The 15,713-nt window shown below is 45.7% G+C and overlaps 1 protein-coding gene and 4 long non-coding RNA genes across 25 annotated transcripts in view; 2 read left to right on the forward strand and 3 right to left on the reverse strand.

Annotated features, from left to right (window-relative positions):
* The window catches only part of LOC127920100 (uncharacterized), a gene marked incomplete at its 3' end in the record, with an annotated part of 80,936 nt that overhangs the window by 18,086 nt on the left and 47,137 nt on the right, over positions 1 to 15,713 (reverse strand). The window contains exons 9-10 of the mRNA XM_052503908.1: positions 3,721 to 4,352; positions 1,602 to 1,842 (exon numbers count right to left, since the gene is read on the reverse strand). Coding sequence (XP_052359868.1) covers positions 1,602 to 1,842; positions 3,721 to 4,352 — 873 coding nt within the window. The remainder of the gene's footprint in view (positions 1 to 1,601; positions 1,843 to 3,720; positions 4,353 to 15,713) is intronic.
* Positions 1,507 to 3,351, forward strand: LOC127920106 (uncharacterized). Of its 3 annotated transcripts, none has more exons than XR_008105118.1 (4): positions 1,507 to 1,606; positions 1,672 to 1,867; positions 1,933 to 2,128; positions 2,194 to 3,351. It is a non-coding gene; the product is annotated as an uncharacterized LOC127920106 (long non-coding RNA). The 3 variants fall into 3 exon arrangements; XR_008105117.1 differs by having other exon boundaries at positions 1,998 to 2,128; XR_008105116.1 differs by lacking the exon at positions 2,194 to 3,351 and having other exon boundaries at positions 2,064 to 2,160.
* LOC127920103 (uncharacterized) overlaps positions 10,074 to 15,713 on the reverse strand; it is a 6,877-nt gene continuing 1,237 nt past the window's right edge. Inside the window, exon 2 of the long non-coding RNA XR_008105090.1 lies at positions 10,074 to 10,471. This is a non-coding gene — a long non-coding RNA (uncharacterized LOC127920103). The remainder of the gene's footprint in view (positions 10,472 to 15,713) is intronic.
* On the forward strand, positions 10,514 to 13,829 carry LOC127920105 (uncharacterized). 19 transcript variants are annotated; one of them, XR_008105106.1, is made up of 6 exons: positions 10,514 to 10,733; positions 10,876 to 10,951; positions 10,984 to 11,035; positions 11,491 to 11,538; positions 12,411 to 13,162; positions 13,236 to 13,829. It is a non-coding gene; the product is annotated as an uncharacterized LOC127920105 (long non-coding RNA). The 19 variants fall into 19 exon arrangements; XR_008105105.1 differs by lacking the exon at positions 11,491 to 11,538 and adding an exon at positions 11,036 to 11,092 and having other exon boundaries at positions 10,876 to 10,989; XR_008105099.1 differs by having other exon boundaries at positions 10,876 to 10,989; positions 11,482 to 11,538.
* Positions 14,319 to 15,548, reverse strand: LOC127920108 (uncharacterized). The gene is made up of 3 exons (XR_008105121.1): positions 15,327 to 15,548; positions 15,179 to 15,252; positions 14,319 to 14,808 (listed from the first exon to the last, which is right to left on the reverse strand). It is a non-coding gene; the product is annotated as an uncharacterized LOC127920108 (long non-coding RNA).

Raw genomic sequence — 15,713 nt, forward strand, 5'->3', positions numbered from 1 at the left:
GGAGACACTATAGTCAACTAATTCAGTGGTTTTTCCACCGTTGGGAGACACTATAGTCAACTAATTCAGTGGTTTTTCCACCGTCTGGGAGACACTATAGTCAACTAATTCAGTGGTTTTTCCACCACTGGGAGACACTATAGTCAACTAATTCAGTGGTTTTTCCACCACTGGGAGACACTATAGTCAACTAATTCAGTGGTTTTTCCACCGTTGGGAGACACTATAGTCAACTAATTCAGTGGTTTTTCCACCGTCTGGGAGACACTATAGTCAACTAATTCAGTGGTTTTTCCACCACTGGGAGACACTATAGTCAACTAATTCAGTGGTTTTTCCACCGTTGGGAGACTCTATAGTCAACTAATTCAGTGGTTTTTCCACCGTTGGGAGACACTATAGTCAACTAATTCAGTGGTTTTTCCACCGTTAGGAGACACTATAGTCAACTAATTCAGTGGTTTTTCCACCACTGGGAGACACTATAGTCAACTAATTCAGTGGTTTTTCCACCACTGGGAGACACTATAGTCAACTAATTCAGTGGTTTTTCCACCACTGGGAGACACTATAGTCAACTAATTCAGTGGTTTTTCCACCACTGGGAGACTCTATAGTCAACTAATTCAGTGGTTTTTCCACCTCTGGGAGACTCTATAGTCAACTAATTCAGTGGTTTTTCCACCTCTGGGAGACACTATAGTCAACTAATTCAGTGGTTTTTCCACCTCTGGGAGACACTATAGTCAACTAATTCAGTGGTTTTTCCACCTCTGGGAGACACTATAGTCAACTAATTCAGTGGTTTTTCCACCTCTGGGAGACTCTATAGTCAACTAATTCAGTGGTTTTTCCACCACTGGGAGACTATAGTCAACTAATTCAGTGGTTTTTCCACCGTTGGGAGACACTATAGTCAACTAATTCAGTGGTTTTTCCACCACTGGGAGACACTATAGTCAACTAATTCAGTGGTTTTTCCACCACTGGGAGACACTATAGTCAACTAATTCAGTGGTTTTTCCACCGTTGGGAGACACTATAGTCAACTAATTCAGTGGTTTTTCCACCGTTGGGAGACTCTATAGTCAACTAATTCAGTGGTTTTTCCACCGTTGGGAGACACTATAGTCAACTAATTCAGTGGTTTTTCCACCGTTGGGAGACACTATAGTCAACTAATTCAGTGGTTTTTCCACCGTTAGGAGACACTATAGTCAACTAATTCAGTGGTTTTTCCACCACTGGGAGACACTATAGTCAACAGGACTAAAGGTAGTTAGCGTCTCTGTATGTTTTAGCCCAGGGGTTACCAATGTAATGTAATCAGCGGCCAATGTTTACTCTCTATAAAATGGGGTTATGACAGTCTATTACAAATCAGTCTGACAGTACTTCTGACAGTATTTTCAATCCTAAAGAAGTCTGGTTTGAAGTGACTGAAATGCATCCAAAATGTATTGGTCAGAAGATTATCAGGAAATACGTTTGTCTGAATTTCTGTGTTGAAAAGATTCACGTCGTCATTATCGACGATGTTATTTTCCCTCCAGTCTGATTGAGTGTCTGGTCTCGTCCACTCTGTTGTAGAAGACACATACTGTAGGTGTCCCTCCAGTCTGATTTAGTGTCTGGTCTCGTCCACTCTGTTGTAGAAGACACATACTGTAGGTGTCCCTCCAGTCTGATTGAGTGTCTGGTCTCGTCCACTCTGTTGTAGAAGACACATACTGTAGGTGTCCCTCCAGTCTGATTGAGTGTCTGGTCTCGTCCACTCTGTTGTAGAAGACACATACTGTAGGTGTCCCCTCCAGTCTGATTGAGTGTCTGGTCTCGTCCACTCTGTTGTAGAAGACACATACTGTAGGTGTCCCTCCAGTCTGACTGAGTGTCTGGTCTCGTCCACTCTGTTGTAGAAGACACATACTGTAGGTGTCCCTCCAGTCTGATTTAGTGTCTGGTCTAGTCCACTCTGTTGTAGAAGACACATACTGTAGGTGTCCCCTCCAGTCTGATTGAGTGTCTGGTCTAGTCCACTCTGTTGTAGAAGACACATACTGTAGGTGTCCCTCCAGTCTGATTGAGTGTCTGGTCTCGTCCACTCTGTTGTAGAAGACACATACTGTAGGTGTCCCTCCAGTCTGATTGAGTGTCTGGTCTAGTCCACTCTGTTGTAGAAGACACATACTGTAGGTGTTCTTGACAGTCTTGTCTTTCAGTGACATGAGGTCAAAATATGTTGTCGTTTAAACTGTTCCGAAGATAGAGTCACATTCGTAGGAAGAAAACGGAAAACCGCTTTGGTTTTTAAAAACCGAATGTTGCCTACCAGAGGAAATAACTCCGGTTACAATGAACCAAATTGAATTGTATTTATTTATCCCCTAATCTGATAGTATTCTGGTGTATCTCACCGCTCACAGAATAAACATCAACTGTCTGATTCAGAAGACTAACCACTTTAACAACTCATAAACACACCGATGTTGTCGGTTAATAAGAGCGGTATAAACTTACCGGAGATCGAGTCTGCAACAGAGCTCAGTGAATGGAAACGGAGAAAGAGAAAGAAAGAAGGGAGGCTGAGAAAGAGTGGAAAAACGAGTTCCCTGAGCGAGAGTCGGGACTCCACCCATGATGACTAAACAACTCACCGCACAGCGACTCGTCAGACTGGCTGAAGCAAACGGCTAGTAAATGTGTTGTCTGACTGTAGTGCGCTTTTGGGACTGGCCGAGGAGTAGGGTTGATCAGAAACGGCTGTGATATGTTGTCTGACTGTAGTGCGCTTTAGGGACTGGCCGAGGAGTAGGGTTGATCCGAAACGACTGTCAGGCACCCGAGCTAACAGAGGCTCGCTTGTTAGCTACTTCCAGACACATAATGAGAGAACACTATTTTACTCACCCTAGCAAATCAAATCACATCACATTTTATTGGTCACATACAGTGGAGAGAACAAGTATTTGAGACACTACCGATTTTGCAGGTTTTCCTACTTACAAAACATGTTGAGGTCTGTAATTTGTATCATAGGTACACTTCAACTGTGAGAGACGGAATCTAAAACAAAAATCACATTGTATGATTTTTAAGTATTTGATCACCTACCAACCAGTAAGTAATCTAACCAATTCCACAACAACTACCTAATACACACACATCTAAAGAGGTGAATGAGAATATGTACATATAAATATATGGTGAGTGATGGCCGAGCGGCATAGGCAAGATGCAATAGATGGTATAAAATACAGTAAATACATATGATGAGTAATATAAGATATGTAAACATCATTATTAAAGTGGCATTGTTTAAAGTGACTAGTGATCCATTTATTAAAGTGGCCAGTGATTGGGTCTCAATGTAGGCAGCAGCCTCTCTGAGTTAATGATTGTCTCTTTAGCAGTCTGATGGCCTCTGAGATAGAAGCTGTTTTTCAGTCTCTCAGTCAGTGGGCAGCATTGCATCGTCTGTGGACCTATTGGGGCGGTATGCAAATTGGAGTGGGTCTAGGGTGTCAGGTAGGGTGGAGGTGATATGATCCTTGACTAGTCTCTCAAAGCACTTCATGATGACAGATGTGAGTGCTACGGGGCGGTAGTCATTTAGTTCAGATACCTTAGCTTTCCTGGGTACAGGAACAATGGTGGCCCTCTTGAAGCATGTGGGGACAGCCGGTCTGTCTCCAATTGGTCTGCCAGCCGGTCTGTCTCCACATGGTCTGCCAGCTGGTCTGTCTCCACATGGTCTGCCAGCCGGTCTGTCTCCACATGGTCTGCCAGCCGGTCTGTCTCCACATGGTCTGCCAGCCGGTCTGTCTCCACATGGTCTGCCAGCCGGTCTGTCTCCACATGGTCTGCCAGCCGGTCTGTCTGTCTCCACATGGTCTGCCAGCCGGTCTGTCTCCACATGGTCTGCCAGCCGGTCTGTCTCCACATGGTCTGCCAGCCGGTCTGTCTCCACATGGTCTGCCAGCCGGTCTGTCTCCACATGGTCTGCCAGCCGGTCTGTCTCCACATGGTCTGCCAGCCGGTCTGTCTCCACATGGTCTGCCAGCCGGTCTGTCTCCACATGGTCTGCCAGCCGGTCTGTCTCCACATGGTCTGCCAGCCGGTCTGTCTCCACATGGTCTGCCAGCCGGTCTGTCTCCACATGGTCTGCCAGCCGGTCTGTCTCCACATGGTCTGCCAGCCGGTCTGTCTCCACATGGTCTGCCAGCCGGTCTGTCTCCACATGGTCTGCCAGCCGGTCTCCACATGGTCTGCCAGCTGGTCTGTCTCCACATGGTCTGCCAGCTGGTCTGCGCATGTGTAACAGTCAAACTTTACGTCCGTCCCCTCGCCCCGACCTGGGTGCGAACCAGGGATGCTCTGCACACATCCACAGTCACCCACGAAGCAGGCTAATTGATTACCAGTATTTATCCTTTATCTAGGCCAGGCTAATTGATTACCAGTATTTATCCTTTATCTAGGCCAGGCTAACTGATTACCAGTATTTATCCTTTATCTAGGCCAGGCTAATTGATTACCAGTATTGATCCTTTATCTAGGCCAGGCTAATTGATTACCAGTATTTATCCTTTATCTAGGCCAGGCTAATTGATTACCAGTATTTATCCTTTATCTAGGCCAGGCTAATTGATTACCAGTATTTATCCTTTATCTAGGCCAGGCTAATTGATTACCAGTATTTATCCTTTATCTAGGCCAGGCTAACTGATTACCAGTATTTATCCTTTATCTAGGCCAGGCTAATTGATTACCAGTATTTATCCTTTATCTAGGCCAGGCTAACTGATTACCAGTATTTATCCTTTATCTAGGCCAGGCTAATTGATTACCGGTATTTATCCTTTATCTAGGCCAGGCTAATTGATTACCAGTATTTATCCTTTATCTAGGCCAGGCTAATTGATCACCGGTATTGATCCTTTATCTAGGCCAGGCTAATTGATTACCAGTATTGATCCTTTATCTAGGCCAGGCTAATTGATTACCAGTATTGATCCTTTATCTAGGCCAGGCTAATTGATTACCAGTATTTATCCTTTATCTAGGCCAGGCTAATTGATTACCAGTATTTATTCTTTATCTAGGCCAGGCTAACTGATTACCAGTATTTATCCTTTATCTAGGCCAGGCTAACTGATTACCAGTATTTATCCTTTATCTAGGCCAGGCTAATTGATTACCAGTATTTATCCTTTATCTAGGCCAGGCTAATTGATCACCGGTATTTATCCCTTATCTAGGCCAGGCTAATTGATTACCGGTATTTATCCTTTATCCAGGCCAGGCTAATTGATTACCGGTATTTATCCTTTATCTAGGCCAGGCTAATTGATTACCGGTATTTATCCTTTATCTAGGCCAGGCTAACTGATTACCAGTATTTATCCTTTATCTAGGCCAGGCTAATTGATTACCAGTATTTATCCTTTATCTAGGCCAGGCTAATTGATTACCGGTATTTATCCTTTATCTAGGCCAGGCTAACTGATTACCAGTATTTATCCTTTATCTAGGCCAGGCTAATTGATTACCGGTATTTATCCTTTATCTAGGCCAGGCTAATTGATTACCGGTATTTATCCTTTATCTAGGCCAGGCTAATTGATTACCGGTATTTATCCTTTATCTAGGCCAGGCTAATTGATTACCGGTATTTATCCTTTATCTAGGCCAGGCTAATTGATCACCGGTATTTATCCTTTGTCAGACGAATCGACGGTGTGAAAACCGATAATACTGTTTGTGTTTTGCCTTGCTAAGTGGATGAGCTAATTTCTCACAACTCACCCCCATTAGGCTACTAATTCACGCCAATCCTTTCATCATGCGACTGTGATGGAGACACAGGGACTCAGGAGCTTCAAGACTGTCAGGGATAAAGTGAACGAACTCTTCAAACGCCAACAGTAAAAAATTAGCCTTTATGGCTGCCTAAACAAATAAACTATTCAAATTAGCCTACTTAGAATTTGTTAGCCTAAACAAATAACTATTCTTGTGGAATTTGTTAGATATTAGGAATTTGTGTTGTGGAATTTGTTAGATATTAGGTTGTGTTGTGGAATTTGTTAGATATTAGGTTGTGTTGTGGAATTTGTTAGATATTAGGTTGTGTTGTGGAATTTGTTAGATATTAGGTTGTGTTGTGGAATTTGTTAGATATTAGGATGTGTTGTGGAATTTGTTAGATATTAGGTTGTGTTGTGGAATTTGTTAGATATTAGGTTGTGTTGTGGAATTTGTTAGATATTAGGATGTGTTGTGGAATTTGTTAGATATTAGGTTGTGTTGTGGAATTTGTTAGATATTAGGTTGTGTTGTGGAATTTGTTAGATATTAGGTTGTGTTGTGGAATTTGTTAGATATTAGGTTGTGTTGTGGAATTTGTTAGATATTAGGTTGTGTTGTGGAATTTGTTAGATATTAGGATGTGTTGTGGAATTTGTTAGATATTAGGATGTGTTGTGGAATTTGTTAGATATTAGGATGTGTTGTGGAATTTGTTAGATATTAGGATGTGTTGTGGAATTTGTTAGATATTAGGATGTGTTGTGGAATTTGTTAGATATTAGGATGTGTTGTGGAATTTGTTAGATATTAGGTTGTGTTGTGGAATTTGTTAGATATTAGGTTGTGTTGTGGAATTTGTTAGATATTAGGTTGTGTTGTGGAATTGTTTTGATATCACCTGTTAGATACTGCTGCTATTGTTAATAGGTCTAAAAAAGTTGGTTGAAAACACACTTGCACTTACGAGCTTCGGTGGCTCTGGAATGAATCAGGTCTCTGCACACTTAGGGATATGGCTCTGGAATGAATCAGGTCTCTGCACACTTAGGGATATGGCTCTGGAATGAATCAGGTCTCTGCAAAATGCTTAGGGATATGGCTCTGGAATGAATCAGGTCTCTGCACACTTAGGGATATGGCTCTGAATGAATCAGGTCTCTGCACACTTATGGATATGGCTCTGGAATGAATCAGGTCTCTGCACACTTAGGGATATGGCTCTGGAATGAATCAGGTCTCTGCACACTTAGGGATATGGCTCTGGAATGAATCAGGTCTCTGCACACTTAGGGATATGGCTCTGGAATGAATCAGGTCTCTGCACACTTAGGGATATGGCTCTGGAATGAATCACTGGTCTCTGCACACTTTGGAAATGGCAACAATGTTTGTCCTCTGGAAAAATCAGGCTCTGCACACTTATGGATATGGCTCTGGAATGAATCAGGTCCTCAAACTTAGGGATATGGCTCTGGCAAAGACTTTTATGTCTGTTATAGATTATGGGGATATGGCTCTGGAATGAATCAGGTCTCTACACACTTAGGGATATGGTCTCTGGAATGAATCAGGTCTCACTGCACACTTAGGACATGGCTCACTACACAGACTCTGAACTCAGATCTCACTACACAGGGACAGAAGAACAGGTCTCTGCACACTTAGGATATGGCAGACTGGAAGACAGACAGGTCTCAGACAGACAGACTTAGGATCTGGCTCAGAAGAATCAGGTCTCACACACTTAGGGATATGGCTCTGGAATGAATCAGGTCTCTGCACACAGACAGGATATGGCTACACTGACAGACAGACATGACAGACAGGTCTCTGACAGACAGACAGACAGGTCTCACTACAATGAATCAGGTCTCACTACACAGGACAGACAGACAAATCAGGTCTCACTGCACACAGACAGACAGACAGGTCTCACTACAAGACAGAAGACAGGTCTCACACACAGAGACATACAGGTCTCTACAAGACAGACAGACAGGTCTCACTACACAGAGACAGACAGGTCTCACTACACAGACAGACAGACAGGTCTCACTACACAGACAGACAGACAGGTCTCACTACACAGAGACAGACAGGTCTCACTACACAGACAGACAGACAGGTCTCACTACACAGAGACAGGTCTCACTGCACACAGACAGACAGACAGGTCCCACTACACAGACAGACAGACAGACAGGTCTCACTACACAGACAGGGACAGGACAGACACTACACAGACAGACAGACAGACAGGTCTCACTACACAGACAGACAGACAGGCCCCACTACACAGACAGACAGGTCTCACACACAGACAGATCTCACTACACAGAGACAGACAGACAGACTGGTCCCACTACACAGACAGACAGACAGACAGGTCCCACTACACAGACAGACAGACAGATGGTCCCACTACACAGACAGACAGACAGGTCTCACTACACACACAGACAGACAGGTCTCACTACACAGACAGACAATCAGGTCTCACTACACAGACAGACAGATATGGTCTCACTACACAGACAGACAGACAGGTCTCACACATAGACAGACAGACAGGCCTCACTACACAGACAGACAGTCAGGTCTCTGCACACTTAGGGATCTCACTGGACACAGACAGACAGGTCTCACTACACAGACAGATGGTCTCACTACACAGACAGACAGACAGACTGGTCCCACTACACAGACAGACAGAGATGGTCCCACTACACAGACAGACAGACAGGTCTCACTACACAGACAGGAGACAGGTCTCACTACACAGACAGACAGTCTCACAGACAGACAGACAGACAGACAGACAGATCTCACTACACAGACAGACAGACAGGTCTCACTACACACAGACAGACAGGTCTCACTACACAGACAGACAGACAGATGTTTCTCACTACACAGACAGACAGACAGATCTCACTACACAGACAGACAGACAGTTTCTCACTACACAGACAGACAGACAGACTCAGACAGACAGACAGGTCTCACTACACAGACAGACAGGTCCACTACAAGACAGACAGACAGACAGGTCTCACTACACAAACAGACAGACAGACAGGTCTCACTACACAGAGACAGACAGGTCTCACTACACAGAGACAGACAGGTCTCACTACACACAGACAGACAGGTCTCACTACACAGACAGACAGACAGGTCTCACTACACAGACAGACAGGTCTCACTACACAGACAGACAGACAGATCTCACTACACAGACAGACAGATCTCACTACACACAGACAGACAGGTCCCACTACACAGACAGACAGACAGACAGGTCTCACTACACAGACAGACAGACAGGCCTCACTACACAGACAGACAGACAGACAGGTCTCACTACACAGACAGACAGACAGTCTCACCACTACACAGACAGACAGGTCTCACTACACAGACAGATCTCACAGACAGACAGACAGACAGACAGACAGACAGGTCTCACTACACAGACAGACAGACAGACAGACTGGACAGACTACACAGACAGACAGACAGACTGGTCTCACTACACAGACAGACAGGTCTCACTACACAGACAGACAGACAGGTCTCACTACACAGACAGACAGACAGGTCTCACTACACGAGACAGACAGACAGGTCTCACTACACAGACAGACAGACAGGTCTCACTACACAGACAGACAGACAGGTCTCACTACAGACAGACAGACAGGTCCCACTACACAGACAGACAGACAGGTCTCGCTACACAGACACAGACAGGTCTCACTACACAGAGACAGACAGACAGGTCTCACTACACAGACAGACAGACAGACAGACAGACAGACAGACAGGTCTCACTACACAGACAGACAGACAGACAGGTCTCACTAGACAGACAGACAGGTCTCACTACACAGACAGACAGGTCTCACTACAGACAGACAGACAGGTCTCACTACACAGACAGACAGACAGACAGGTCTCACTACACAGACAGACACGTCTCACAGACAGACAGACAGGTCTCACTACAGACAGACAGACAGACAGACAGACAGGTCTCACTACACAGACAGACAGACAGGTCTCACTACAGACAGGACAGACACAGACAGACTCACTACATAGACAGACAGGTCTCACTCACAGACAGACAGGTCTCACACAGACAGACAGACAGACAGACAGGTCTCACTACACAGACAGACAGACAGACAGACAGTCTCTACACACGCTCCTCACAGACAGGTCTCACTACAACCTGCAGACAGACCTTCAGACTACAAACCTGCAGTCAAAATGTTTATTATGTCTTCAGTCTTGTCTTACAAACAGTAAAAATATGAAAACAGTCTTTAGTTGTTATATAACTGACAGTAAAACATGACTGTCAGCATTATTATGACTTTAGTGATGTAGATATGAAGCAGAGTAAAGCTTTCAGGATGTTAGCTACAGATACACACAGGATTAAACCTATCATAACCTATCACAGTGCTGCACCGTGGCCAGCAGAGCTCTCCTATTGGGTTACACAGGACTCAGAGAGTGATTGACAGCTAGAGGGGCCAGTCAGAGCGGAGGTTCTCTCTGGGTATCGCTCCTTCAGGGATCATCGCCACTGTTACGCGTCGTCACCGCCACAGAGCAGGAGGAGGGCTTTACGGTAGTCACCAGAGGTATCACCCTGCAACACACACATACAGAAGCAGACCATTATGTGAAGTCCATAGATAGGCTGGGAAGAGGTAGGAGAGACAGAGAGAGGTAGGAGAGACAGAGAGGTAGGAGAGACAGAGAGAGGTAGGAGAGACAGAGAGAGGTAGGAGAGACAGAGAGAGGTAGGAGAGACAGAGAGACAGAGAGAGATAGGAGAGGCAGAGAGACAGAGAGAGGTAGGAGAGCCAGAGAGACAGAGAGAGATAGGAGAGCCAGAGAGACAGAGAGAGGTAGGAGAGACAGAGAGAGGAGACAGATAGGAGAGACAGAGAGAGGTAGGAGAGACAGAGAGATAGGAGAGACAGAGAGAGGTAGGAGAGAGAGAGAGGTAGGAGAGACAGAGAGAGGTAGGAGAGACAGAGACAGAGAGAGGTAGGAGAGACAGAGAGAGGTAGGAGAGACAGAGAGAGGTAGGAGAGACAGAGAGAGGTAGGAGAGACAGAGAGAGGTAGGAGAGACAGAGAGAGGTAGGAGAGACAGAGAGAGGTAGGAGAGGCAGAGAGAGATAGGAGAGGCAGAGAGACAGAGAGAGGTAGGAGAGACAGAGAGAGGTAGGAGAGACAGAGAGAGGTAGGAGAGACAGAGAGAGGTAGGAGAGACAGAGAGAGGTAGGAGAGAGAGAGAGAGAGGTAGGAGAGGCAGAGATAGATAGGAGAGGCAGAGAGACAGAGAGAGACAGAGAGAGGTAGGAGAGACAGAGAGAGGTAGGAGAGACAGAGACAGGTAGGAGAGACAGAGGTAGGAGAGAGAGAGAGAGAGGTAGGAGAGGCAGAGAGAGATAGGAGAGGCAGAGAGACAGAGGAGAGACAGAGAGAGGTAGGAGAGACAGAGAGAGGTAGGAGAGACAGAGAGAGGTAGGAGAGGCAGAGAGATAGGAGAGGCAGAGAGAGAGAGAGGTAGGAGAGACAGAGAGAGGTAGGAGAGAGAGAGAGAGGTAGAAGAGGCAGAGAGAGAGAGAGATAGGAGAGGCAGAGAGAGGTAGGAGAGACAGAGAGAGGTAGGAGAGACAGAGAGAGGTAGGAGAGACAGAGAGAGGTAGGAGAGGCAGAGAGAGATAGGAGAGGCAGAGAGACGTAGGAGAGAGAGAGAGAGGTAGGAGAGGCAGAGAGACAGAGAGAGGTAGGAGAGACAAAGAGAGGTAGGAGAGGCAGAGAGACAGAGAGAGGTAGGAGAGACAGAGAGACAGAGAGAGGTAGGAGAGACAGAGAGACAGAGAGAGGTAGGAGAGACAGAGAGACAGAGAGAGGTAGGAGAGACAGAGAGACAGAGAGAGGTAGGAGAGACAGAGAGACAGAGAGAGGTAGGAGAGACAGAGAGAGCAGAGAGGAGAGACAGGAGGAGAGGTAGGAGAGACAGAGAGAGGTAGGAGAGACAGAGAGGCAGAGAGAGATAGGAGAGGCAGAGAGACAGAGACAGGTAGGAGAGGTGGGAGAGGCAGAGAGACAGAGAGAGGTAGGAGAGACAGAGAGATCAGAGAGGAAGAGACAGCAGAGAGGTGGAGAGGTCAGAGAGAGGTTAGGAGAGACAGAGAGAGGTAGGAGAGACAGAGAAGTGTTAGGAGAGACAGAGAGAGGAGGCAGAGAGAGTTTGGTAGGAGAGACAGAGAGAGGTAGGAGAGGCAGTTATAGGTGGAGACACAGAGAGGTGAGAGGAGAGGCAGAGAGACAGGAAGAGAGGTTGGAGTCAGCAGAGAGGCAGAGAGACAGAAGTGTTTGGTTGGAGTCATTGAGAGGTGGCAGATCAGACAGGAAGTGAGGTAGGAGATTGCAGAGTGGACAGAGACTACAGGAAGAGTTTGGTTAGTCATTGAGATAGGAGAGCCTGAGAGACAGAGAGAGTGTTTGGAGAGTCAGAGTTATAGGTGGAGAGACAGAGAGTCATTGCAGTTATAGGAGAGACAGAGAGAGGTAGGAGAGACAGAGAGAGGTAGGAGAGACAGAGAGTTATTATGCATGCAAGAGTGGGCCAAAAAAAATTCCTCCACAGCGATGTGAGATACTGATCAACAACTAAAGGAAGTGGTTGGTTGGAGTCATTGCAGTTATAGGTGGCCTGATCAACTACAGGAAGTGGTTGGTTGGAGTCATTGCAGCTAAAGGGGGCCTGATCAACTACAGGAAGTGGTTGGTTGGAGTCATTGCAGTTATAGGTGGCCTGATCAACTACAGGAAGTGTTTGGTTGGAGTCATTGCAGTTATAGGTGGCCTGATCAACTACAGGAAGTGTTTGGTTGGAGTCATTGCAGTTATAGGTGGCCTGATCAACTACAGGAAGTGTTTGGTTGGAGTCATTGCAGTTATAGGTGGCCTGATCAACTACAGGAAGTGTTTGGTTGGAGTCATTGCAGTTATAGGTGGACTGATCAACTACAGGAAGTGTTTGGTTGGAGTCATTGCAGTTATAGGTGGCCTGATCAACTACAGGAAGTGTTTGGTTGGAGTCATTGCAGTTATAGGTGGCCTGATCAACTACAGGAAGTGTTTGGTTGGAGTCATTGCAGTTATAGGTGGCCTGATCAACTACAGGAAGTGTTTGGTTGGAGTCATTGCAGTTATAGGTGGCCTGATCAACTACAGGAAGTGTTTGGTTGGAGTCATTGCAGTTATAGGTGGCCTGATCAACTACAGGAAGTGGTTGGTTGGAGTCATTGCAGTTATAGGTGGCCTGATCAACTACAGGAAGTGTTTGGTTGGAGTCATTACAGTAGAAGTGGACTGTCATTGCAGTTATAGGTGGCCTGATCAACTACAGGAAGTGTTTGGTTGGAGTCATTGCAGTTATAGGTGGCCTGATCAACTACAGGAAGTGGTTGGTTGGAGTCATTGCAGTTATAGGTGGCCTGATCAACTACAGGAAGTGTTTGGTTGGAGTCATTGCAGTTATAGGTGGCCTGATCAACTACAGGAAGTGTTTGGTTGGAGTCATTGCAGTTATAGGTGGCCTGATCAACTACAGGAAGTGGTTGGTTGGAGTCATTGCAGTTATAGGTGGACTGATCAACTACAGGAAGTGTTTGGTTGGAGTCATTGCAGTTATAGGTGGCCTGATCAACTACAGGAAGTGGTTGGTTGGAGTCATTGCAGTTATAGGTGGCCTGATCAACTACAGGAAGTGTTTGGTTGGAGTCATTACAGCTAAAGGTGGACTGATCAACAACTACAGGAAGTGTTTGGTTGGAGTCATTGCAGTTATAGTTGGCCTGATCAACTACAGGAAGTGTTTGGTTGGAGTCATTGCAGTTATAGTTGGCCTGATCAACTACAGGAAGTGTTTGGTTGGAGTCATTGCAGTTATAGTTGGCCTGATCAACTACAGGAAGTGGTTGGTTGGAGTCATTGCAGTTATAGGTGGACTGATCAACTACAGGAAGTGTTTGGTTGGAGTCATTGCAGTTATAGGTGGCCTGATAAACTACAGGAAGTGTTTGTTTGGAGTCATTGCAGTTATAGGTGGCCTGATCATCTACAGGAAGTGTTTGGTTGGAGTCATTGCAGTTATAGTTGGCACACCCAGTTATTGAGTGTAAAGGACCAATTATTTGTTCACACGGGGGTGTTGGGTAAATGTGTTTGTGTTTATCAACAATAAGAGAAAATCAGAAAGGATGCAACCAGTTCTGTTTTTTGTAAATGTGATTTCAGTTTTTACATTTGTCTATACATTTGCATCTCTAAAAACCTGTTGTTTCTTTGTCATTATGGGATATTGTGTGAAGGTTGATGAGGGGAAAACTATTGAATCCATTTGAGAATAGGGCTGTAACAAAATGTGGGAAAATCAAGGGGTCTGAATAGCTCTGTTCATCCTGGGAATGCATATAGTCAATGGTAGGCTTGGAGGGGACTCCTATGGTCAGTACACCTATAGCTCTGTTACATCCTGGGTATGTACATAGTCAATGGTAGGCTTGGAGGGGACTCCTATGGTCAGTACCCCTATAGCTCTGTTACATCCTGGGTCTGTACATAGTCAATGGTAGGCTTGGAGGGGACTCCTATGGTCAGTACCCCTATAGCTCTGTTACATCCTGGGTATGTACATAGTCAATGGTAGGCTTGGAGGGGACTCCTATGGTCAGTACCCCTATAGCTCTGTTACATCCTGGGTCTGTACATAGTCAATGGTAGGCTTGGAGGGGACTCCTATGGTCAGTACACCTATAGCTCTGTTACATCCTGGGTCTGTACATAGTCAATGGTAGGCTTGGAGGGGACTCCTATGGTCAGTACCCCTATAGCTCTGTTACATCCTGGGTCTGTACATAGTCAATGGTAGGCTTGGAGGGGACTCCTATGGTCAGTACCCCTATAGCTCTGTTACATCCTGGGTCTGTACATAGTCAATGGTAGGCTTGGAGGGGACTCCTATGGTCAGTACACCTATAGCTCTGTTACATCCTGGGTCTGTACATAGTCAATGGTAGGCTTGGAGGGGACTCCTATGGTCAGTACCCCTATAGCTCTGTTACATCCTGGGTCTGTACATAGTCAATGGTAGGCTTGGAGGGGACTCCTATGGTCAGTACCCCTATTGCTCTGTTACATCCTGGGTCTGTACATAGTCAATGGTAGGCTTGGAGGGGACTCCTATGGTCAGTACACCTATAGCTCTGTTACATCCTGGGTCTGTACATAGTCAATGGTAGGCTTGGAGGGGACTCCTATGGTCAGTACACCTATAGCTCTGTTACATCCTGGGTATGTACATAGTCAATGGTAGGCTTGGAGGGGACTCCTATGGTCAGTACACCTATAGCTCTGTTACATCCTGGGTCTGTACATAGTCAACGGTAGGCTTGGAGGGGACTCCTATGGTCAGTACACCTATAGCTCTGTTACATCCTGGGTCTGTACATAGTCAATGGTAGGCTTGGAGGGGACTCCTATGGTCAGTACACCTATAGCTCTGTTACATCCTGGGTCTGTACATAGTCAATGGTAGGCTTGGAGGGGACTCCTATGGTCAGTACACCTATAGCTCATCTCTAATCTCTCATCTGTAGACTACCTTATCACTGACCTCAACCCAGAGTCTCTCAGAGCGTTCACAGTGTCCACTGACACCCCTATCAGACCACAGTCTACTTAAACAGAGCAATAGTCAATCATGAGGCACCAAAGCCAAATGAACTGAGTAACATTAAGAAATACTATAGATGGAAGGAAAGTAGTGTGGAAATTTACCAAAAGACAATTAGGCAACAACAACAA

This window comes from Oncorhynchus keta, unplaced genomic scaffold (assembly GCF_023373465.1).
Source record: "Oncorhynchus keta strain PuntledgeMale-10-30-2019 unplaced genomic scaffold, Oket_V2 Un_contig_18378_pilon_pilon, whole genome shotgun sequence".
Classification (NCBI taxonomy): domain Eukaryota; kingdom Metazoa; phylum Chordata; class Actinopteri; order Salmoniformes; family Salmonidae; genus Oncorhynchus; species Oncorhynchus keta.